The 25,141-nt window shown below is 39.9% G+C and overlaps 1 protein-coding gene across 1 annotated transcript in view; it reads right to left on the bottom strand.

Moving 5' to 3' along the window:
- LOC105455683 (RNA-binding protein Musashi homolog Rbp6) overlaps positions 1-25,141 on the bottom strand; it is a 645,795-nt gene that overhangs the window by 244,198 nt on the left and 376,456 nt on the right. Inside the window, exon 4 of the mRNA XM_011699183.1 lies at positions 23,081-23,165. Coding sequence (XP_011697485.1) covers positions 23,081-23,165 — 85 coding nt within the window. The remainder of the gene's footprint in view (positions 1-23,080; positions 23,166-25,141) is intronic.

The following is a 25,141-nucleotide window of genomic DNA, read 5'->3' as shown; positions in this document are numbered from 1 at the left end:
TCTCTCTCTCTCCTTCTCTCTCTCTCTCTCTCTCTCTCTCTCTCTCTCTCTCTCTCTCTATTATACGCGTATTCACTGCTAAACGTGATTACTTAGTTCTGAGTTTCATCATGCTATGCTGCCACTGTTCTGCCGACTAGAAAACTATTTCGAGCCGTAATACTTAGTTATATATTTAAAATGTATTTGCAATAGAAAAAAAATTAATAAATATATTGTATATTTAATAAAAATATTGAAATAAACTAATGTCAAAATCCAAACAATTTCGATCTACCTATACCGTGTTAATACAAATAACTTTTTATTGTTACATCTAACAATTATAGTAAGTTTTTATTGCGTACATAACGTTACCTTCTAAAATCGACAATTTAAAAGCCACGCGGTGTAACATTCTCTAGAAATTCTCAAAACGGCCCCACCACACCGCTGTTCGCGGAAACTTACCCACGCAAGCTATAAAATCTTAATTCTCTCGTTTTACATCCCGCGCTATCGCGAAGCAACGATCGCAATCTCGATTAATATCATTAGAACGGCGCGTGGCTTCTAATTAGCTTTGAGAGCGTCATTGACGCGCCATAAAAAAAGAGAGTATATTCTGTACAAACCAAGGGAATGAGTTTTTTTTTTTTACAGTCCTCAGCGCCAGGTTTCTCTCGAAACAGAGAGAGCGACCGGCACCCCGGGCGGTGGAAGCCACAAACGTGGTAATGACAAGCAAGGGAGGCCCCGCTCGCCGCCATCGCCACCACCAGGCACCGTCACCGTCATCATCCACCCTCGACGCAACGCGCGCGGCGGCGGTTCTCTCTATCTATCTCTCTTCCCGTGCTCAGAAACCACTCCCGTTTGCATAATCCCCTACGGCGAAGTTCACACCGGTCGCTCGCACGCTCCCGGACAAGAGAGGTGTCTCGACGTCGTCGTCGTCGACGACGACGACGAGAGACGTGAGATGGGAGAAAGTCTTCCCGCCGTTCTTTCGCTTTGGTAATACCTCTTCTTCTGATCTCGTCTTCCGATATAAGGGAAAAGCAGGCGGGGATGAAGGAAGTGCCTCTCAAACTTCGCTACTGCACCCGCAGGAGCTATTTGCAACGGATTTCGCTGTACATGTCCTCCGTCGGATACGAAGTTGCGAGCTATGACTGCGGTTTGGGTATATATACATATTGAGAGAAATTGGAATAACCGATGATATTCCTATCTCATAGACGCAAGAATAGACAAAATGGAAAAGATTTAGATGTTAATGAGCAAAGATTGGTCTTTTTGTAAAATTAAATATAAACTATGTGTTATTTTTATCAATCTATTTCTCACGATTTCGCTCTTTTTTTAACGTTTAGATTGCTTTTTTTGTTTCTTTTAACAATGAACTGCTTTAGTCTGTTTGATGATTATTCCGAATCGATTTCACGCTTGTATTTGACATACTTTTAAAATTAAAATTTTTAACTCAAGATCTTCTACCCGTGGCATAAATTGCATCGCGAAATAATAATAAAATTCCGAAGAGACGCTATCTGTCTTTTCGTAACCGCTTCTCTCTATCTGATGTAATAGACGTTGTCAACGAGACGCAATTCGCGGTCGTTCAGTCGATCAACGTGAGATCCTTCGATATCCCATTCATTCGATTCGTCTCACCGAACGATGGTTTCGCGAGGGCAGAACAGAGAGTTGGTAACGAGGAGATAGAAAGCGAAACGAGGAGTGAGGGAGACCGAGGCGAACGTAGTCGCGCGCGAGGACGAGGCGAGAGAAGGAGAGAACGCGCGTTGCCGGGTACGGAGAGGTAGCATTACCGAGAAAAATCGAGAGGCTCGAAGCCATTTTCGCAAACATAACCCAGTTACCCGATATCTCGCGAAATGATCGGCCGCCAACCGTCGTCGTCGTTGTCGTTGTCGTCGTCGTCGTCGTCGTCGTCGTCGTTGTCGAAGACGATAGAAATTCAATCTGGTTGGCACGCCTGGAAATTGGAAGAGCCACCTACCTCTGGATGCTTCTACCCTGAAGGGGCGCGGTAGAAAGGAGAGCCTCGAGTCGGATCGGGAGCATTTGGAAAAGTAATTCACGACGCCATTCTTCGCGACCCCCGTATTCACCCTCCTCCCCATCCGCCCGCGGTATCCCCCCCCCCACCGCCCGCGTCGCGACCGTAAGCGGTGGTCTCGCACCGAAACCTCAATCCCTCTCTCCTCCGCCGCCCATTTCTCCCAGGGCGAACTGCATCCGCGGATAACGCGAACGAGAAATTTCACAGGCGAACTAGCGCTAATTCCGTAGGAATTCGAATGCTGGTTAAACTGTTATACGAGGTACGGTATGTGGTCTCGCGCGCCCGCCCGTATCAAAGACAGAAGAGACGCGGAAATAGCCGGGGAGGAGGCCGTATAATGTTAAAGTTTCAATTATAACGCCGGGAACGAACGACTTCCGGCTCGAATTTACGAGCAGCTTCGCCGAATTCCAAAGCGTGGCGAACGTGTAAAAATTCGTTTCAAGGTATAACGAAATTTATTTTTGAAAATTCTGCTAACGTGCTTTTCGGCGCAACGATAAGATATAGGCATTTAAATCGAAGAACATTACATGATGCCCCTTGGTAACATCTTCAGAATTCGAATGGCTGTTGCCTTTGTTATTTCGATGAAACGAGAAGCATCGGCCTTTTCCTAATCATCATCATCATCATCATTATCATCATCATCATCATCATCAGTCCTTCTCTCGTCCACTTCTGGATATAAGCCTCTCTTAACCTATCTAAACTAGAGAAATTTAACCATTCCCTTATCACGCTGGCCAATGTGGATTGATAGGAGGATCAATTGATTTTCGCTGATCCGAGCATCGTGACTTCCTCAACGTAATTCTGCGATGTGCACTATGTCCAATTTACACAGATATACGGGACCTACAGTTCTGACGCCAGTTCCGAACGGCCTAATTAGAGGGATTTTCATGGCAAGGTATACTCTCGGTGGTTTGCCTGCCGGAGAGATGGTGATCGAATAAAAATCCGATGTTTCTGGCTAGATTTGAATTCGGGTCTTCGGCACAGAAAGCAGACGCACAACTCTCTGCGCCACTCTTTTTCCTAATACGACAGATAAATCACAAAGGAAAGGATTTTCTTCTAATTATCTCATCAATCGTCAAGCACTCTTTATAGCGACGAGATTCTCTGACTATTTATCCGCCGCGCGGTTTCTATTCGTACGGTACGGCTTTACCGTGCGGCTCGTTAGCTGTTTAAACAGAGAGGCGCGCGCGCGCGCGCGCGTTTATAATTTATTTCTATTTCGAATTTCCGTCACCGTTCGGACAACATCAAACTCGTGCGGAGAGGCGGCTCTGCAGAGTCTCGTAGCCGCGATAGATACAAAACGCGCGGAATTCATCGGCGGACGTCATATTTGGTGATGTGCGCGCAGGGTTTCGGAGACGAGAATTATTATTAAATTTCGGCGAGAGAGACCGCCGATATTCGGTTCCATCGCTTCCATCCTCAACATCGATGGTAACGGTGCGATAGCGTTTGCCCGCCTCAAATACCTGGTTAATTCGCTCGGCAAATTAAAGGCAAATACGCGACCGCGATTTTGTAACTGATCATTTCTACCGTGCCGGACCTGCCGCTCGCTTTTTCCTCCCTCCTCGTTTCCTTCCCATTATCTACGTCGTTCACGTCATCGTTGCGAGAACGGAGACATTACCTAAGTGCATCCATGAGGAAAAACGTACAGGGGTTTCCCCTGAATTTGTTAACTTTCAGCAATTTTTCATTGAAAGATAATTTGTTCTTGCAATTCTATTAAGACTCAAATAAACTTTTACTGGCAAAAGTAAATGTCAATCTTTTTTTCATAGCAAAAGTAATCACGGTCACGTTAATCATCTGCCATTTTCATATTTTTTTTCTGACAAAAATTAATAAGAATTAATGAAAATTATATACCTATGAATTTATGATCTCGCGTGATGAATTTTATGAATGATCTTGTCAGCAATGCGTCTCGCGTTACTCACAGATCTTTGAACGAAATGGCGGCTTTTGTTATTCGCGCACTTTTTTCCCTAGTTTCACAATAATAGAACATCGTCGTTTCTTTCTCGGTCTCATCCATCTCATCCCTCATCTGCCTTTATCTCGATAAAGTATTCTCTCTGAATATACATGATTATATAGAACATTTTATCGCTCAGATTTATATCTCTTGTTTGTCATTAATAAATTTTAATAATTTTAAACAAATTGTCAATACTATAAAATCAATACATAAAGTCAATACATTAATCAATTTTGTAAAAATAATATTGGAATAGCACATAATCTATTTTAATAATCATAATTATTATCTTATTTTTAGCATTAAATATCTTATATTAAATCCGCGCTAAAAAGAAAAAATAGTTGCAATTACCATAATTTAACTATTTAATGTATATGCGACATTGCCATCTATATATATTTCTTTGTTAGAACTACAAATTAATATAATTATTACTAATGTTATAGCAGTAATGACTATAAAAATGAAATAATCATAATTATTTTAACATGCAGTTATAGTCGCAAATACTAAATATCTTTCTCTTGTCACTTACAAGCTCAAAAATAAATAAAAACTAAAACTTCTTTACTTGCGTGTAGCGTTGCAACTTTATTCCTCTTTAAAAATTATCAAATAAAAAATTTTTTAATATGTGTATAAACATTGAAATATATTATACTTTTTGACTTGTTATTTTTTTTGGCAGTTATTGCGGAGTTTTTGAAAATTCACACGAAAAACTTTGCGCCGCACCGTACAGTCTCGTTACTGAAAATGGAAAAAAGGACTCCGAGAAAGAGAGAGGGATTATTATTCTCTTCGCACAACTGTGCGGATTGCGAAGCGTAGGCAAGTGCGACTGTGCGCTATATACCGGCGGTCAGTTATTACGCGCGACTGAGCGATTGCTTTTAATATTCGCGCCAGCTGCGTACCCAAGGCACCCTTCGCGACGTACCCCGCCAAGATGTATAGGCCGATAAAAATGGACTACCGCGCGCTTCGATCCAACGCACATTACTTTTCGCGCGCGCGACAAATGCGTCGTTATCGCGATCGCGGGGAGGAACGAGGCGCGGCCGCGGAAACACCAATGGAAAATCCGTCTCGCTCGACGAAAAGAGGCACGCTTAATGCGATTTCATCGTTCGGGCGGTGCGATCTGAAATTTTTAACGGAATATGCGCACCTTGTCAAAAGGGATGCTCGTAACTAATGAAGAACAGCTCAAATAAATTTTCATTTATCGTTAGAGAAAGAAAATTCGCGTTACTGCTGACTGTACCATTAGCGCTAAGCTATATCAAGCTGAATTTATTTTATCTCTAAAAAAAGGGGTAAAAAAATTCACCGAGTTGATCAAGACGCAATTCGTCTTGTATTAGTTGCATGAAATATTGTTTCGTTTAAAATATACAGAGAGGATGGTTCTGCCTTAAATATTCTACAAATATTAGATCCTTACAAATATTAACATTATATTTTCTTTCGAGTTTCCAGACGCGGTATAGGCGCTTGTTTCGTTTCTCGAAGCCTCGGGCTCACGATTCTTCGGATTTTTAATAACAACGCTTGTCAGTAGCCTTCTCGACAGCGTCACCGACATTCGGCGCCAGCCAATATCGCGGCACGATGTACCTTTAACGGCTGCCATCTGGATGGGCTCTTTACACCGACAGGCAATAGAAAGAGATATGAAAGCGGAATAAGTAATGATTAAAAGTTACAGGGAAAGTTACGACGCGTGAAACACTTGAGCAAATATTAAGTTACGTCGACGCGGAATATGAATACGTTGTTATACAGAGTACGTACATATACGTATTAGAATTATTTGCCCGAGTATAATCCGACGTGATATTTCATAAAAGAAAATAATTCAGTCGACGGGAAATATCATGTAATATTCAGGATATTTCAGATGTTTTAACAGTCTCTGTGATAAGATGGAAGTTAAACGTATTACGAAATTAAAAACTCGCGGGAAACTGCCTTTTTTATGCATCACATAATGCACCTGCACGGAAAGAACGATTTTGTTGAAAGGTTTAAAAATTTTGCTAAAAATAAATCGAAAAATAATTTTTTATTGAATCATCAAAATAATTTGTTGAAATGTTAAAACTGATAAGCATTGCTATAAAATGTTTTGATAGTCTAGCAATCATTTTGACTTTCGCACAAAATTATTTTGATTATTGAACAAAAATTATTTTCAGATTTGGATTTAGCAAAATTGTTCTTTCCGTGTGTAAAATATATAACAAAAGCATATATATAAAATGGAAGTATCATATATAATAAGCTAAAATATAAGCATATGTGAAATTCAATAATTTCTAATAACGGAAAGAACGATTTTATTTAAAAATTTTGCTAGATCTGAAAATTCTTATTGGACTATCAAAATAATTTTGTTGAAAAGTCAAACTGATTGCTAGAGTATCAAAACGTTTTACAGCAATACGGAAAGAACACTTTTGCTAAATCCAGATCTGAAATAATTTTTGTTCAATAATCAAAATAATTTTGTGCGAAAGTCAAAATAATTGCTAAAATATCAAAACGTTTTATAGCAATGCTTATCAGTTTTAACATTCCAACAAATTATTTTGATGATTTAATAAAACATTATTTTCAGATCTGTTTTTAGCAAAATTTTTAGATCTTTCAACAAAATCGTTTTTTCCGTGAATGTTTATTATTTTTTAATTTCCAACAAAATTGTTTTCAGATACAAATTTTTTTACCTTCCAGCATAATAATCGTTTTTCCCGTACGTAAGAATTTCTTTTCGAGAAATGTCCCTCGAAAGGTCTAACGAATACATCTCGACGCTTCGTCGAGACACGTTGGATTACTTTGTACGATTCACCACTGGGTCCGCTACGATTACACCGGGGAACTTCGTCTTCGGCGAACAATGCAATCCTCCCTGTCGATATTGCGGACATCAGAATCTCGCGCGGAGCCAAGTTATCGGAGGGGCCAAGTCGAGTCGGCTATTCCGGAAACGATCTCCGAGAAACTCCGCCTCCGGCGTAACGGCAACAGCAACAACGACAGCGACGACAACGAGGACGTTGCTGTCGCGACGAACAGTGACAAAACAATTAAGCAACTCATAACTGCCTAGCACAGCCGCTCTCCGGACACCGTTCTCCGCTCTCCGGGCTTGCGTCAAAATGTCACGGGCAACGAGGTCTACCAGACCGAACCAAAATTGCAACTCGCGAGGGCGTGTAGCGGGCATAATGTTCTTTCGCAAACTCGCACCGCCAACACACCGTCGTCGCCGCCGCTGCTGCCGCCCGCCGCGAAAGAAGGCACCTCAGGAGACTCAAGAGTTCGCCAAATGGCATCGATGCGCTGCACTGAAATTTCACACGAATATACCGAACATGATCTAAAAGAATGCGATAAAAGAGATCGGAACAGCTGGCGTTACCCAGAGATCTTTGCTTGTTGCAAGGTTTGAGTCTTTTCGTTTCTACACCACGTCTATAATTATGGTGACCATATTTTCTGAGAGAAAGTAACGAACAAATCTGAAAATCTTAGGGTTTTGTTCCTACATGTTTCCAAACCAGTTAGACAGTTGTGATCGTCATTCTGCGCATTATGAAATTTTCTTGCACAGTATATCAAAATAAAGTACTGCACAGTTTTCTAATAATTTGAAGTTGATCCGACTGGACTGAAACGAGGTCTTGATTTTAATCTAAAATAGCGAAATATAATAAAAAATGAAAACGGATTTAATCTAAATAATTTTAATTTAAAAAGTTAAAAATATAACTAACAAAAACAAATTATATTTATATATGTTTATTTCCAATGTTGTTAAAATAAAAGACGAAATGGAGTTTTGAAAAAATAAATCTAAAGGACTATCCAATAAAGGATGCATGATCACCGTAGCTATAATGTATCATTTGAAAGAGAGATAACGCAAATTTCAAACATGCAGTAATTTGAAGTCGTAATGTTGATAATAAGGATTATAACCACATCGACGATCCACCGGTATGTTCGGTAAAAGCGGATATCCGGTATCGCCTCGCGAATGAAATGGCGCCGACAAATACCGCACAAACGACAGCAAATGTTAGAAAGAAGAGAGGATACATGGGAGCGAGGGCGCGCTGTTTCCCGTTTCTATCGGGATACCTCCGAGAGGGGCTTTTGTGCGGAACGGAGGAATTCGACGGAGCTTGAATCGTGGTTGGGCGACGAAGAAACGAGAGAGAGAACGACGAGTGAGCGGGTGAGTCTTGGAAGAATTACCGAAAGCGTTTCATGCGCTCTCCCCGCCGCCGACAGCGTCGCCCCGGCCGCTGCCGCCGCCGCCGCTGTCGCCGGGGCACGTCAATGCTTCCCGGGGCGATAAAGTGCTTTTCTTTACGAAGCCACCATCCGTCGCACAAGCGCGGCCAATCAGGCGACAATGGCTCGTAAATTCGAGCCAATCAGGAGGGAAGCCAAGACGTGACCGCGACCACGGCGCGATATTGCTTATGAATTATTTAAGCGGCCGGAACAACAACCAGTCTCCCCGTCTCGCCAGCCTCTGTTTTGATTTCGCGGCAGAATATTTCGCGCGACGATAAGAATCCTCGGTCCAGTAGGCGCGTCAGGATTTCCCGAACGAAGGGTTGGATTATTTGCAGGACGGCGCGTGCAAAAATAAAAAATTAGCATGAAATCCCCTTTTTATGACAATTGTCGCAATCATTTGTTTGCAATATATTTACGTTTTGCAGACATAATTAATCCGAGATCAATTACATTTTTCCTTACTATAGATAATGTACGAGGAACTAAACTTTTAAATACATCCAATTAAGTTAAATATTTTAATTAAAATCAAAGTTTATGTATTATAATTTTATCAAAACACAAATTAATTACTTAAAAAGTTGGTGGAATAAAAAATATCTCCGGCAAAAACTTTTAACCTCCCTGTATATTTCGAAATGTTATCTTGACAGTGAAACAAGCATGACTGCAGTTCCTAGTTTGATCCTTATAGTATTGCTGTCATATGCAGTGCATCAGTAATTTCTTGCATCCTACGTAACAGAACGCGTGTTTCGGAAGTAAAATCACGCAGATTGAGCGCACACAAAATACTGAAGATTGCGAGAGGAAAGCTCAAGTCCGGCCCAAGTGCTCCTGACAATTTGGATGTTTGCAGGCAAGAAGGCGAACTATGCAATTAGCCGACAAGTTCCAACTTCGATGATGGAGGACACGCTTCCGCGTTTCCAGCACGTACCCCGATTCCCCGCTGCCTAACCGCTTACTTCGTGGGAAAGCCCGCAGCCTCGTCGGCTTTCGAGAGACCGTGGATTATAGCACATTGTCCGTGAGACACCGCTTGAGAACTCGCCATTGATTTTCTAACGATTACTTAAGACTTTCCCTTCGCTCTTCGTTCTCCAACTTGTACAATGGATTATAATGTTTCTCTTTGGAAACTGTCTCCTCCATCGTGTTGTATGTATTTTCTGTGCGCTATTAAGTCCAACATTTCGACCGAAGTCACCAAGCATCATCGTATTAACTCCCAAGAGCAAGAGAAAAGAGAGAGAGAAAACTACGTACTTCTTCGACAATTAAATTCATTTATTCAAAAAGTATAACAAGTATCGTGGGCTGATTGTAATTCTCGACATTTCTTACCTTGCAATTTTTCTACTTCTTGTATACTTTTACTACTACTTATATATACTTTTTATATATTGTACTATAGAGATTGTTTTTTAAAATTTTACTATCCAAGAATACACTTGTTAATTTCTCTCTTTATCATCTGCACGCGTATTATATTGTTTCCTTTCAAACTTTCAATGAGCTTCAGTCTCGTTAACATAAATCGGCGTAGTGAGATATCATAGCGTGAAAATCCCTGGCAAAACCTTCCCCTTCGTATCACCGCTCTGCGCTGGAACTTTTATTCCACCCTCGCGCGGAGGATCTCTCTCTCTTTCTCTCTCTCGCGTCTACGCCGCCGAGTCCGTTCTCTTCCATGGAGGAAAGAGGCGGCCAACCGGAAGAGTGAAAGCAAAACGTGCGCGATTCCGGAAAGCTCTCGCGCGCGTCGCTGATTATACATTTGTAATTATTATGACGTGTTAATACGCGCGTAGCAGCCGCCACGACGTGGCTCAATAGATCCCGAGCGTATCTCTCGTTCTACACCTATACCTACCTTCCGCGAGTCGAGCTATTATTCCACCCTCTCCCTCACCCTTTGCAAAACATTCCCGCCACGCTGACGAGCTTTGTGCTACAAATGCCTCGCACGCGTGGTTTCGCCCTTCCCCATCACAACGCTCGCGCCGGTCTTCCTCCCTTCCGTACTTTCCATTTCGACGTCACGTCCCACCTTAAACGATAACGCCTGCCTCGGAGTATCTCCGTCCGCGCATCCAGCGCCTCGTTAACATCGTTCTCATCGATCTCGTCTGACCCTGACCTCGCCACCGAACATGCCCGATAGCCGGAAATTGGTCCGTTAAGGAAACAGACATCGCCGATAATTTTGGTAAGATCGCGTGGCGGCAGTATCGTTACTTATTGTAAATTCACCTTCAACTTACTTGTGCGCATGAATTATTCTACCAATTAATATTAATGTTAATGTTGATCGACATTTAATGCTTTTTGCAATTATTAGAGATACCGTTTTTACGTTGGACATTTAAAAGTATTGCGATCTCTTTCCACGTTAGACGTTAGTTCACTTTAATAGTAGAATGTACAATACTCTCTAATTGGTACGCTTTAAAAATGTCTACTGCTTCTTGATATTACGAGTCAGCTTTCTCGAAATGTCGCGCGATTAAACAGATACTTCCAGTTTCTCTAAAAGCGTAGCTCTCGCTTCTACGAGATTTTAAATGATAGCACGCGAGTCTTTTCCCCTGTCATCTAGTTTTTGGAGCGCTGTGCAAAGAAAAGGTTGTACACGAGGTCCCTGATATTTCGAGAAAGGAAAGAGAGGAGAGCGCCGATTGCGCGTGAAAAGCGAACAGACGCAAAGAGAAGAAAGGATGGGGAGAAGAAAGGAGAGGAAAGTAAAGGAGAGAGAAACATATTTCTTGTGTGTACCGCATGAGAGTGGAGTTTTACGCGTGTTTAATCTGGAAATGGATCGCCCGAGAGAATACGCTTCTATGAGGCGAGTTGAAGAGGCCGAGAAGGGAAACAGACATGGAAGAAAGAGGAGGGGGAGGGGGAGGAAAGAGAGAAAGATGAGAGGAGAGGCGGAGAGAGAAGGAAAGAGAGAGAAAGAAACAGGTGAAATAGACTGTTTCGTCGTCATCGTCTCTCTCTCTCCCCTCCCCCCTTCCCCTTTATCCAGCCCTTCTCCTTGTTTTTCCGTCCCTTCGTTCTCTCCCTTTTGCCAAGTCCCGCGACACGAACTGGCCAGCAAACTGCTAGGAAACGCGAGAATAACTTCTTGCGATCGCGGTTCATTACGCAAATTACACATTTGTACAGGACGTTGAAAACAAGATACGTATAATTTAACTACGTAAGTTGCAATTTTCAAGGAAAAGCGAGAGCTCCCCGTCTCCTCCACACGCAATTAGTTCTCTACTATGCATTTCTAATCCTTTTTTTTTTCTTTATATTAAGAACTATCGCAATCAAGCCTTAAGTTTTAATTAAACTGAAACTTATTCGAAACAAATCGAGAAGTACACGGTCCTGCAAACATTTGCGCTCGTGCGGGGCTCCGTGTGTTCCCGTCAAAGTCCCGTAATTTACAATATCTTTGCAATCCTTCATCGCGCGATTTTCCCTAAGTATACACTTCGAACTTTGGAAAATCAGTACAAAATTAATGACACTTTTGCGAAAGGCTGATGTGCCTCTCTCGCCCAACTTCCATACCTTCCCGGTTATGCTACACCCAATCTCCATGCTTTACCGGCGAGGAAGTCTAATGTAAGATAACAATACGAGGAACGTATACTTGGGTGAACATATTGTCGGTGGGGTAATACATAATTCAAGACGCGCGCAGTCAAGAATGTAGTTTCCAAAACGAAGCGACGTTTATTCTTCATAAGGTTCGCGCAACGAAGAGCGCAATTTCGCCGAAAACTGAATGATGTACCACGTCGTATATCAGCGCAACGAAACAACTCCTACTCTCTCCCGTCTCTCTCGCACCCTTTCTGGCTCCTCTGTTTAATCGCTCGTTATCGCGAATGAAAATTCCGCGCGCCGCCCGTCACCCAGCTCAAGTTGCGTTAAGGGATCGCGTCCAGGAAAACGCTTTTAGGGCATCGTCTTCGGCATCGGGAAACATGAAACCGCCTTCTCTTAGGGTTGCGGAGAATGGACCATCACACGCATCTCGCTTTTCTCTCACGCAGCATCCGTCGACCATTATCTTCGCGGATAGCCTTAAATTCTCGAGCGAGCGCCGGGAGACTAGTTCGCCTTCAATAAAACGATATCACACGTTCATCCCGTTTACCCGTTTGCTTTTTTTTTTAACACTCGAAGTTCAAATAACGTGTGCGTGTCGACGTGCGAGTGTTCTGTCTCGCCGAACTTCTGAGTCTGCATACGCACGCATTGGTTTTCATTCGCCGTTTAAAAACGCGTCAAAATGGCCTACGTCGACAATGGTTTTCTCAAAACGAATGACATAAATCGCGGGCAGCCATGCTAATTTAACAGGTGAAATGTAGCCGCGCTCTCGAAATAAAGCCGTGAGTTGCGTCGATATACCGCGCCCGACGCACCCGCGCGCCCGCGGGAAGCTTATACATCATGCTAATTATTTATATTTCATGCACACCAGGACGGAGGTGCAGCCTACAACGTGCACGCGGTATTTTACACTCGCGATACGTCGTTATGTACAATGTGCACGGCGTGCAGACCCTCTATCCGTGCGCGGTTCAAGAGCGAAAGAAATATTGTGCTAACTTCGTGCTTTTTAAGTTGTTTGATAATTCAAGATAATAACAATAAATATTTAAGAGACATGAGGATATAATAGAATAAAAATAAAATCAAATTGTGTTTGTTCTGGTTGTGAGACAAATGATAATCACTTTTTATTTCTTGAAAAATTTTTCTTACATTATAGTATTCTTTTTCATTTTAGAATTATATAAAGTAAAATTTAATAAAAGATAAAAAAATCATTGTTTGTTACATTAAAAGTTAGGAAATACAAGTTATTAATAGAAATTACTGATTATTATTAAAATAGGCAATTATATATTATAAGTAACTGTATATTTTTAATTAAAAAACACTAATTCCTATTTAAGTAATATTTTTCAAAGTTTCTCTTGCAACGCTATTATTAATTGAAAAAAAAATTGGAAAAAAATTTCAACTTTGATGAAACAAGCACTTAACCTTCGACTCATCAACTCCCTCAAATTCTAGTTAAAGACATTGATGATCCATCAATCTTCACCAACGAGACAGATAACATCCGTTGAATCTTTAACGGACCTTTAAATACAATTTTTCTCGCCTCATTGACGTCTGTTAGCGCTGATGCTTGTAAATCATAACAAGTCATTAAAAATTGATGGATTGTCAGCTTCGTTAACGTGAATTTCAAAACAGGGCAACTGAGACAAATTAAATAAATATTAAAGTAGTAATTAAGTCGCGCGCGCGCGCGCGCGCTGCAGTTTTCCTCAATAAAAAAATTAGAAAGTGACAGAAAAAATGACTGCTATTTAAGCATTAAAATTTCCATCTCACATCCTCTATTTTCATAGAAAATCGACATATTAAATCAAAAGCTTTTTTGTATACAGGAAACGTAGTGAACGTTCTGTTTGTGTCACATACAAATTTGATAACTAGCTTCTAGTTTAACGCTGCGCTCAATAAACATGACACATACAGCTGTAGTATAAAACGTTTGCTGCTAACGAAAGATATAGTGCACCCCCTTTTTTACATTGGTAATTCCCAAGCTCGTTAAGGCTGCGAACGTGTGCGTCATATAAATTTGACAGTTTTACATGTGAGCTTAAAAATAGACTCGATGTAACACGGCAATTATGAAGAATGACGGCTATATTAAGCATGAATATATTTATATTTGTTATAAGCGCATCTGCATCATTTCCGCGCGATTTTCTTCTTTTTTTTGCTTCGTTCCCGTACACGGTATGGATTCATTCGCGTGGCATTTGTTTCGTTGAACATTGAATTTCTTTGTGATTTATAACTTTTCCTAACAAGCATACGGATCGTTCGACAGACAAGCGATAGTTTATTTCGTGACAGGAAAAAGGGATTGGACGGAAAAAAATGTCTGTTGATGTATATGTACATGCGCCATTAACAAGATAGCATTTCGCCGAGGCCGGAAATCAAAAAGGGCGAGGCATTAAAAGCCGCAAGAGGTGGGCTTCTCGATTTTACGTTGGTAAAAGAAACCGAGGGTAAAGAAACCGTCGAAAATCTCCCTAAGGCCTACTTAAGAACGTCGAAATATTCATACTGTGACGAACGATCGACCGACTAAAATCCACCGCTATATCATTATACACAGAGTAGCAATATGAGTAAAGGACATTATTATTATCATTATGCTAATTATATCATGTGTGTGTGAGCATAATTGCACTTCGTCCGTTTCAATAATGTATATACTGAAACGTTGGCATACATTAGTTGTATTCGATTAGCACGTTAATAACTGTTAACTAATTCGCTAGAAATAGGAATCTGTTTCTGTTGATTATAATTCAGGAGTAAATTCCACGGAAATGTTTGAAAATAAAATATAAATGATTAATACACGTTTGTTCTCATTGTATAATAAAGCTGTTAATGTATTTTCTTGAGAAAGTATGTCGAATAAAAAAAAAGGAAATATTCATAATCGCGTTTGCATGTACTTATAAATTTCGCGCAGATAACAAAAGATAAGAATCGTTACAATAAATTAGAGTGGGAGATATTTTTTATTTCTGCACAGTCTCCCAAGCTCTTTTCGTAGATAGCTACATTCACTATCCCGCTCTCCTTGATTTCTGTCCGTGATATATGGGATTTTTTTATTTCCCGTTCCTTCCGCAACTGTCTGATGTAGGTGCCCCAGTTTCGACTTATATTCATGCCGGCTGTACTCCGTATATCCGGCGCAAAGGGCGAGTGAGTTAAGCCGTTAGTAACAGATGCCGCAACCCGGCTGTATCGGTTTAATTCGTTGGCGCGATAACCAGAACTTTCCCGGCGACTCGACGGGATGCGTCTTCATAAACCGCGGGCCATAAACTTTCCCGAATTACGATTACAAAGTGACTAATTCCCTTTCCGCTTCCGTGCCTTCTAATTACGTTTGTGTTTCCCAAGGAGCCGCGGAGTCTTCCTGGGAGACCTGAATCAACAGTCTCGGGCGAAAATCTTAACAACCCACATAATTCTAACATTGCGAGCTCTTGCGAGTATAAACTCTTTTCTTACGCATATTGATATAAAAAATTTGCTAAGCTTAATGCCGCGTAATTTGCTGAATCTTAATTTGGAGTTGGCTTAATGATGAACATCTGAAAACGTATTTGAAGTAGCAGCACTTGTATCATGTCTGAATGATTTCTGCTCCATGAATTCGAAACCTACATAAGTTTAGTAATAGAAGTTGTGGTAAATAAAATATTCTACTCATTTCAATAAACGATTTTACTTAGCGAAGTTATTTTGTTAAATGTTAATATTACTAATATATGTTTTGTAATCTAATGAAATGTGAATCGTAGTATTCAATATCACTGAATACAATATATTTATTGCTTATCACAATAAATATAATATATAGATTGATACGCGAATTAAACATAAGTACCTTGAAAACCGCGATTTATTTTTACAAAGTTGACAAATAAAAAGTAATAAGTTAAGAAATAAAGAAACGTACGCATTCCTAAGTCTTCAAGCTATTCTTGTGTCAAGTGTCCTTGGATTCTCACTTCTTTCGATCAAGGAAGTCGATCAAATCGAAGAGCTCGAGTCTAACGGGCGCAAAGGATGATGTAGGAAAAAAACGCGGGTGAGGAAATTCTTTCGAACCACACATGTCCAATGACGTTGATAGGTTGGGAGAGGAGGGCGGTATAGAGACGAGATAAGGTGTAAGCGATGGGGGGTAGACGGTTTGTATTTCAAATTTAAAAGCATTCGACAATGGACGCTTCTCGTATTGTTGACTCACTCGCGCGCGCGCGCGCGAGAGAGGGAGAGAGAGAGAGAGAAAGGCATGAGGGAAAGAAAGTGTACGGAAGTGAAAAGAGTCGGCCCGAAGAGCGAACGGCGACTGAGAACGAGGAGAGGGATAGCTCGGAGTTTTGTGAGGGACTGCAGACAATTTCCGCAGGGCTTAGTGGCTTCGGGCTCTCCAAATAAATTATTCCGCGGATGAGCGACGCTGCTTATTTTTCAGCATTTTCCGAGCCACCGCTTGAAACGTACGCAAGGCGTTTAAAAAGCATCGATCAAGAAAGAGAAAAAAAACGTAGAAGGACGGGGAGAAAGAGCGAGGGAGAGGGAAGAGGGAGGGAAAGAGAAAAACAGGAAAGCAAGTTTTATTATATCTTTGGGCAAAATCCACTTAGACACGCAATATTGAAGAAATCCTGTACTATACATCACAAAATGTGTATGAGTCGTTTTGGAAATAGCGCGAAAATTTAACTGAAAAGAAATTCTTGTTTACTAAGTTACTATAATTGCCGAGATATTATATCGGTAATTGTAACAACCTAGTAATCTAAAAGACATCTAGAAAAACATCGTTAAGACATTTTTTTTTAGATGCGTCCGTCGTATTGTCTGAAATACTTATTTCCAAACTACGCTTATCGAAATGAGGACTGAACAGGTCATACATGCACGTTTTATATGCAGTTCAATATTGTTTTGAACATAAAATAAGTTGAGGATGAAGTTGAATATGAAGCAGAAAAACAGACAGCGAAAGCTTGTGTAAATATAAATAAATGTATACCAATGCTTAACGTTCAATATTTAATTATTTCCAGTGCGCTGCGTCTTTGAAGTAAGAAGTAAAAAAACAGAGAGACCGATTTTGCTCTATCATATCTTCAATCTATATCGAGATAAAAACTGATATTACCGTGGGTACGACTGCAATGTCATTACGAAAAATATCGGTTCCTAATACTATCTTTATGAAAAAGCTCGTTTAACTACATTACGACATTGCAATCAGGGGTTTGCGAGAATTTCAATTTGCGTAAGTATGGAAAACCAGGAAAACTGCATTCACAGAAGTATCGGAAAATCGCGTTTCAGCATTATATCGACTTATCGTTTCAGTTAATTCCCGACGAAACATATACACTTTAATACGCACGGATCCCGCAAGGATTTTATTTCTCCGATAACCTCGATAAAAATATCCGATTTTATTTTCTTTTAACTTTATAGTTGATGTAATATTCCCTCGAAATTGATAACAAGTCAGCGCGCGCGTTACAAACCTTTGAGCCGCTGCATAACAATTAACACATATAGCAACGAGAGAAATTCAATGTTAAGAAACTGTATGAATTTTAACTGCATTAAAAGAATGTAAAGAAAACGTTAATTAATGTCGATAAAATATTAAAAATGTAGCGACAAAGAGTAAAATTTATATTAAAACGGAATTTCCAAAATTTTTTCTTACCATTTTTCTGTATCAAAAATGATTTCAGTTGATGTATATTTTAATGGCATTTTAATTTAAGGAAAAATTACTAATATTTGAAAATAAAAAAACATTTTATAAATAATAAAAATAAAAAATGTTTCGAATAAGAGCGTATAATTAAAGAATCAGCTCCTTGTTGTTAAAGAAATTACAACAGCAAAAAAATTTTTCTTATGTTTATAACGTTCTTCTTGGTAATAAAACTGGTACGTTTTCGAAAAGGGTTAAAGCCCGTTCTTCTTTAAGGAAGAAGGAAAGTTGGAGGATGGGGAAAAGGACGAGAGTCCGCCACGTGCTCTCATACGATACGTTTCTAAAGCGTCGAGACGTCTGAAGGTATCCAGGAATGCGGGCCATGCAGAGAGTTCTAAAGAGCTTTCACAATTTCGCGTGCATCCACCCTTAGAGGTTCCTTGCCTCTCGCGATTTCCTTCTTAGACCTCATCACCCGCATCTGTTCTTATCCTTTATATCATGTCAAGTCACCTTTATCACACACATTTACGGTATATCATAGAATGACGTCGAGAAGAGCAATTAGAATTTATATATTTGATGTGCATGGATTAATTTTTATAAATATTTATATTAATATAAAAAGAACATCGATATTAATATTGATAGGAAATGTAAATTTATATTATTCGAAATAAATCCTTCTTTTATTGAAACACGGAAAAAATTGCTGTTACAACAATATTCTCTATGTTTGGAAAAAAAATGCATGTAAATTTAAGTTATATTGATATGTTACATGGCATTCATCTGTTAAGGTATGCTCATCAGTACGGTTGTCACAACTGTAGTGCTTAGGATAAATAATTCAGTTAGAATATCTTCATATATGTGGTTGCCTCAACCGAAGCATTATTATTATCTCTCTGGTATGTATAACTCTCTAGTATGTAGGTCTGTATAACAAATAGTAGGTATGATTGAGAGATATATATGATATAGTTGCACGTCACAACATTGGCTGAGAGTTCAGTTAACTATATAAGTGACTTTCAAAGTATTTTAGTTCCTACAACCCTTCTAAATTGATGGGCGAAAATTATCACAATTATTAGGTTGTGGCAATAGTAATTTTTTTCCGTGAACTTAAAGAATAGCCACTTTTACGATAAAAGACCAAGAAAGTACAGTAAAATATAAATACGACATCATTCTCATTATTTTAACTCAATGCGAATATGTAGAAATTATTTTCTCCTGTGGACAGTTTTTATACACTTTTTGCCACACAATATTCTTCTTGCAATTAAAAACTGCTTTATTAGGAAACAAATTCTTTATTGAGATCGGTTTCTTCAAAACTTTATTAATTATCTACTTTTTTAAATCTTCAAATTCTCTTTCTTTTCTTTATATTATAAAACATTTTTATGATTCAGAAGATTATTCTATTTAATCGTGTACAAAAACTAAAAGACTATTTAAGCAAGATTTATTCAAAATACATAGGAGAGTAAAGTATTGTTATTTCGTGCTTCCTCGAAGCTTAATTCGTTGAAGACGTTTGATTCTTAGTTGTTGCCGACGCAAAACCGCATTACCGTAATAATTGCTATCCCTCTAAGTTCGCACTCTAATCTACAGTTCTGCAGAGAGCCTGTACTGCTAAACTTCTGCGAGAGAATGGATAACAGCTCCGCAATATCTCGTATTTATGGAGCGCCAGCATTATTAGACGAAACACGCGCGAGTACAGTCGATCTGGCTACTTCCTACTACACCTGTCGAGACCAAACGAGGATGCGCATGTTCGACCCGCGTATTTTTTAATCAGCACTATAGGCCCGATTAAGCGGAATCTGCTGGCTATTCCGACCGGTCAGCACTGTGCCGCGATGGGTGCTTACGCGACACGTTTGCGAAAATCATTGTCCATGCCAGATGGAGAGAACGTCTGGCGTACCGACCCGCAAAATCGCTCTTGCGTGAACTATAACACGCTGATTTTCGATAAACGTTATATATATGTATAATCAGAATGTTCAAATGTTGAGCTCATGTTCGTGCACGGAAAGAACAATTTTGCTGGATCCAGATCAGAAAATAATTTTTGTTCAATAATCAAAATAATTTTGCTGGAAAGTCAAAATGATTGTTAGAATATCAAAACGTTTTATAGCAATGCCTATTTTCATTTTTAACTTTCCAACAAATTATTTTGATTACTGAACAAAAATTATTTTCAGATCTGTATTCAGCAAAATTTTTAGACCTTTCAACAAAATCGTTCTTTCCGTGTGCAAACTTTGCCTCTTTCGTTAAATCATGTGCATATTTTTTTATAAAATATATACAATTTTATAAAAGATTAATTAGATTAATTTTTTGCATCCTAAAACAAATATGTTTTTTGTATTTTGCACAATTTGTTTTAATTTGTGTTAATCAAAATTGCGTAACTCTTCTTTAATTCGATTAAATAAAATGTACTTGACAACTTCACTTAGTTATTGCAACAAACATCCAAGGAATCCGACTGGATTGCGGATAATATTTCTATTCCACGATGGGAAGGTTCACACACGAGAGGTAAAGCAATGAGAAACTATATGACAAGGACACTTGTCGGTAGAATATCGCATAATTTCGCTCTTGTCCAACTTTATTTATACTCGCGTGTTAGCGCAAGTTAAAGGCTCGCCGCATTCGTTAGCGCGGGATGGAGGGGGGGGACGGAGGCCGCACTAATTAATGCGGCGATACTTGTCAGCGAATCAAAGCAACGGGGCTCTTCCGCGCGTTTGCATTCCTTGTACGCGTACCGCTCCTCGCTTCTTCCTTTTCCCTCGGCGGTGAGAGGAAGAGAGCGAAAGAGGTGGCGCAAGAGAGGGGGGAGGGGAGAACGGGCAGATAGAGTGCTAGAGGGTGAGGACATCTCATCCCTTAAGAGGAAGCCTTAATAGGATGCGCCGGCGGTTTGCCCTATACGCGCGATATTCTCTTCCCGCTATCGGGAAGGTGTTAGCTTCCGGATCCGTGCATTCGCAATTTGCATTAGCCGGAGCGAATTACGCGAAATTTATGCGAGCCGAGGATACGGCCGGGGTTGCCCTCGCTTAAGCGTATTCGAGGCCACTTAGGCGGCTGCTCCAGCGGCGGAGTCGCTCTACTTATGGCGCCGTGGACAGCTAATGTCCGCAACTATTTCTCTCTCGCCGTACAGCCCGCGCTCGCCGTCTTACGATATTATTCCACGAGCATTGTATCTTACCCACCGAGAAAGAGAGAGCGAGAGAGAGAGAGAGAGAGAGAGAGAGAAAGAGAGGGGAAGGAAGGACCGCACGTTTGCCAAACGACTATGTCGGCTCACGATTAATCGTCGACATCGCGTTCCGCTCGATGCCACTACGCGTGTAAGGCATCGCTTGGAGAAAGACGAGAACGTCGAGAACGCCGATAGAGAGATACCAGAATGTCTTCCTCGATGAATTCGGATAAAATCTTTCAGAAGTGAGAATTCAATCAGTGACGCGCGCACACACACGACTGTCTGACATTGGAAAATTTTTCGCGACACCGCGATTATCGCTTTTAAATGTGAGACACGTATACAACGCGAAACCGTGATTTTATCATAGTTTTCGCTTACATCTCTTGAGTTACAACAAATAGATCTAAGTCTTCTATTAAATTTAATAAAATACATATAGTTATCTTTTCGAATGTGATTTACCAGAACAGAGAAAGACCCCATTGGGTGACGTCAGACTTTTCGCTACTGATTATAAACGCAAAAGTGTAAATATCTCGCGTGCTATTTGATTTATATACGTGTTGACACTACTGAAATTTGGAAATGTCCGGGGTGTAAACGAAAACGGAAGAATTTTATTTTTTTCGATTAATCCAAAACAGGTTTTATTGCGACAAAAAAATTCCATTTCGAATCTGACAACAATCTAAATTGAGATTAACAAGTCGCGACAGACGCGCGTCCAATGAATTTATTTATTTCGGGGAAATAGGCAAGTTAATTTGTCTACGTGACTTTTTCGCGGGACGATTCAACGAAGGGGGCCTTTCGTTTAGTAATTGAACTAACTGTTCATACAATTGCGACACGTAGATGACGAATGATATGCCCCCGCTGTTGCGAATGAGAAACGAAATAACGTTTGACGCTAAATTAATGAAGTTTCAAACACACGAATAAAATTTCGCTCCCGAAATCGATGATACATAATACATCTCGAATCGAGATACATCTATGCAGCTATACCAATCGGTTTGATCAATCGACTCGCGGCATGCTCTTTCAATTATCTCGGTACGGGGCAGCTCCGATCGGACGTGAAAATTAATTGCTCGCGTGATGCACATTTGATCACGGCAATTTGTATCCTTTTTTTAATAACCATCCTTTTCCCGCGAAGCGACTCTTCCATCCGTAATAAACATATAATGTTGACAATCGTCAAGAATCGTCAAAAATCGTCCGTTTTAATGTTAAGGCATATTATAAAATGCAAGTAAACGAAGATTCTCAACACACACTAAGAAAAAAATTTTTGGTATTTGTGATTATATTTACAAAGTACTATAATTATGATTATTACTACTATAATGTCTTTGTATATTTACAAAGTACTATAATTATGATCATTACTATAATGTCGGTAATAATAGTTAGTAATAAATTATATGTATAGATTTACCAACAAATATACATAGATGTCATCAACCAATTTTAAAACGTACTATACATCATAGTTATTATTACCATAAAAATGGTTGTAATTATCATTATTTTACTATTAGCCATTTTTGAAGCCACTATTCTATGGGCCTGAAAATGACTATAAATTATAGTTAAATAATGATAATTGCAACCATTTTTATAGTAATTGTCACCATTTTTATGATATTAACTATAATGTAAAGTAAGTTTCAAAATTTGTTGATGTCAACTAATACATATTAGTTGACATAAAAATTAATAATTGTATGTATAGATTTATTACTAATATTAGTAATAATCATAATTATACTTCATAAATATAGTTACAAATACCAAAAATTTTTCTCTTAGTGCATACGCGACCGAATAATTTCACAAAGTTACAAAAATTATCGAATTACACGGGGATGAATTAATTGTTAGAAAATTTCGCGCACTTGAGACCGTATTCAATGGTACGCTCGTCCGTATTCAATAGTACGCTCGACCGTATTCAATAGTACCGCAATAGTTAAGGAGTTAGAAAGGTCAGAAACTTTAACTCGGGGACCTGATTGTGCGCTGTTAGAATTAATCCAGTAGAATGTGATGATTACTCACTTTCTTGCCGTCCAGTTCGTGATTGCCCTGCGCCAGCACTTTGTCTACGCTCGCAGGGTCGGCGAATGTGATGAATCCGAAGCCCCTGCAAACAAACGAAAGGAGGATGTTTAATATGAATGTGTGCTCGTCGCTCGGGACATTAATTAAGCAAGCATTTGCTGATAGTAATAGTATTTCCATCGTGCGGACGCGTATGCGAAGGTAGCAGCCGCACAGTGCAACGGCACACGTTGCAAGATACATATCTCGATGTGTAGCGCATACATCAAAGCGCCGCGATCGTAAAAAGAAAGCCGGTCGAGACTCATAATACATTTCCGTATAAATTCATTCCCGTATAAATCGTGAGATACGATAGTTTTAATTCTCCAAATGAGGTAATTTCCGCCCCTTTTTATTTCCGCGATTAAAAGTAGTAGTCATTAAAAGATAATTGATTACTGCCGCTTTTCTATTTTGGCGGATTAAAAATTACGCCAAGAGAATCATTTCGAAAAGAAGCTTCAAAATGCATGTGATATGTGTTTTATTTACAGTATCACGAACTATATCCACTGCAGTATTAAGTTAAGCTAAGATTAACGATGGATTAATTCCTTGTATTGCCTCTATACAACAATCAATCAATATTTTATATTCCAGTTATATAGAACACATATACATATACTAGTTACAGAAATGACAGTGAATCGACATTGGAAAAATTATCTTGTGCTATCTATGATTATAATTATCATAGAATGAGAATTTAATAATACTTTTAGATTTATTCAGTAAAATTGTTCTTTCCTTGTATCTAAGAAATATTATTGTCAAATGTTATCATTTTAACACGGAAAGAACGATTTTGCTGGATAACAGATTTGAAAATAATTCTTGTTGGACCATCAAAATAATTTTGTTGGAAAGTCAAACTAAATATTTCTAAAATATTATTTAAAACGTTTTATAGCAATGCTTATCATTTTGACTTTCCAACAAGAATTATTTTCAGATCTGTATCCAGCAAAATTTTTAGACCTTCCAACAAAATCGTTCTTTCCGTGTTAAAATGATAACATTTGACAATAATGTTTCTTAGGTATAAAAAGAAAAAATTAGGCGCTCAACGATATGGTTGCTAATTTATCAGGAACCTATGCAAATTCGTAGAAGCCGCCGGCGACATTAAAAACTACCGGGATGAAAGCGAAATGAATATCGGGGCCCTAGGTGCGGTGTCCGCTGTGTCATAAATTTCACACGGGACATCGTGTACACACGGATATATTAAAAGACAGTTCGACGCCGTGAGCTAAGGGGGTGGATGCCGCCGGCCGATCCACGAACAAGGGATGAGCGATACGACGATACGAGGGAATGCAACGCGCCCGAGTGCCGGACGCAAAGCGGTTTGCATTTTTCATGCCGGGGCCGCCCCGGCAGTTATTGAAAATATTTACATGTTATTTATGGGGCACACATGCTTCAAGAACCAAACGCGCCACCGAGCTGCTCCTCCTCTCCCCCGGTCGATTCTCCCCGTGTGTTTTCTCTCTCTCTCTCTCTCTCTCTCTCTCTCTCTCTCTCTCTCTCTCCCTCTCCCTCTCCCTCCCTTTCTCTCACACACTTTCTCTCTCCTCGTCCACCTTTTGCACGCAAAACCCTTTCTTTTCCACCTCCTTTCCTACTACCTCCCTTTTTCTGTTTCGTCGTTCCCTGCGGAACGGCGTATTCCATCGCCCCTCTCTCTTTCTCTCAACTCCTTCATCCGCTCCTTCATCCGAGAAGCAACCCCCCGGACCTGCCGGCAACGTCTCGAGAATTCTACAAAACGTTTCACGCTTCTCTTACTGCTTCCGTTTCCTTCCCGCTGACGAAACAACGAATACTCGTATGGATTGAATTTTTGATGGAACCGACCCCTCCGGGCCCTCCGACTCACCCTCTGCTTCAACCGTCCGCGCTTTCCCGTAGCGCCCGCGATGTTCAGCGATTCTCGCGCGTTTCTCGAGTGCGAGCTACAGCACACGGAGCCATCGGCGACGACTTCCTCCGATATCGATTTCTTCGGGCACG

This window comes from Wasmannia auropunctata, unplaced genomic scaffold, assembly GCF_000956235.1.
Source record: "Wasmannia auropunctata unplaced genomic scaffold, wasmannia.A_1.0 LD335888.1, whole genome shotgun sequence".
In the NCBI taxonomy this organism is placed as follows: Eukaryota; Metazoa; Arthropoda; class Insecta; order Hymenoptera; family Formicidae; genus Wasmannia; species Wasmannia auropunctata.
Note: the sequence above shows the minus strand (reverse complement) of the source record. Positions and strands in the feature narration are given on the sequence as shown.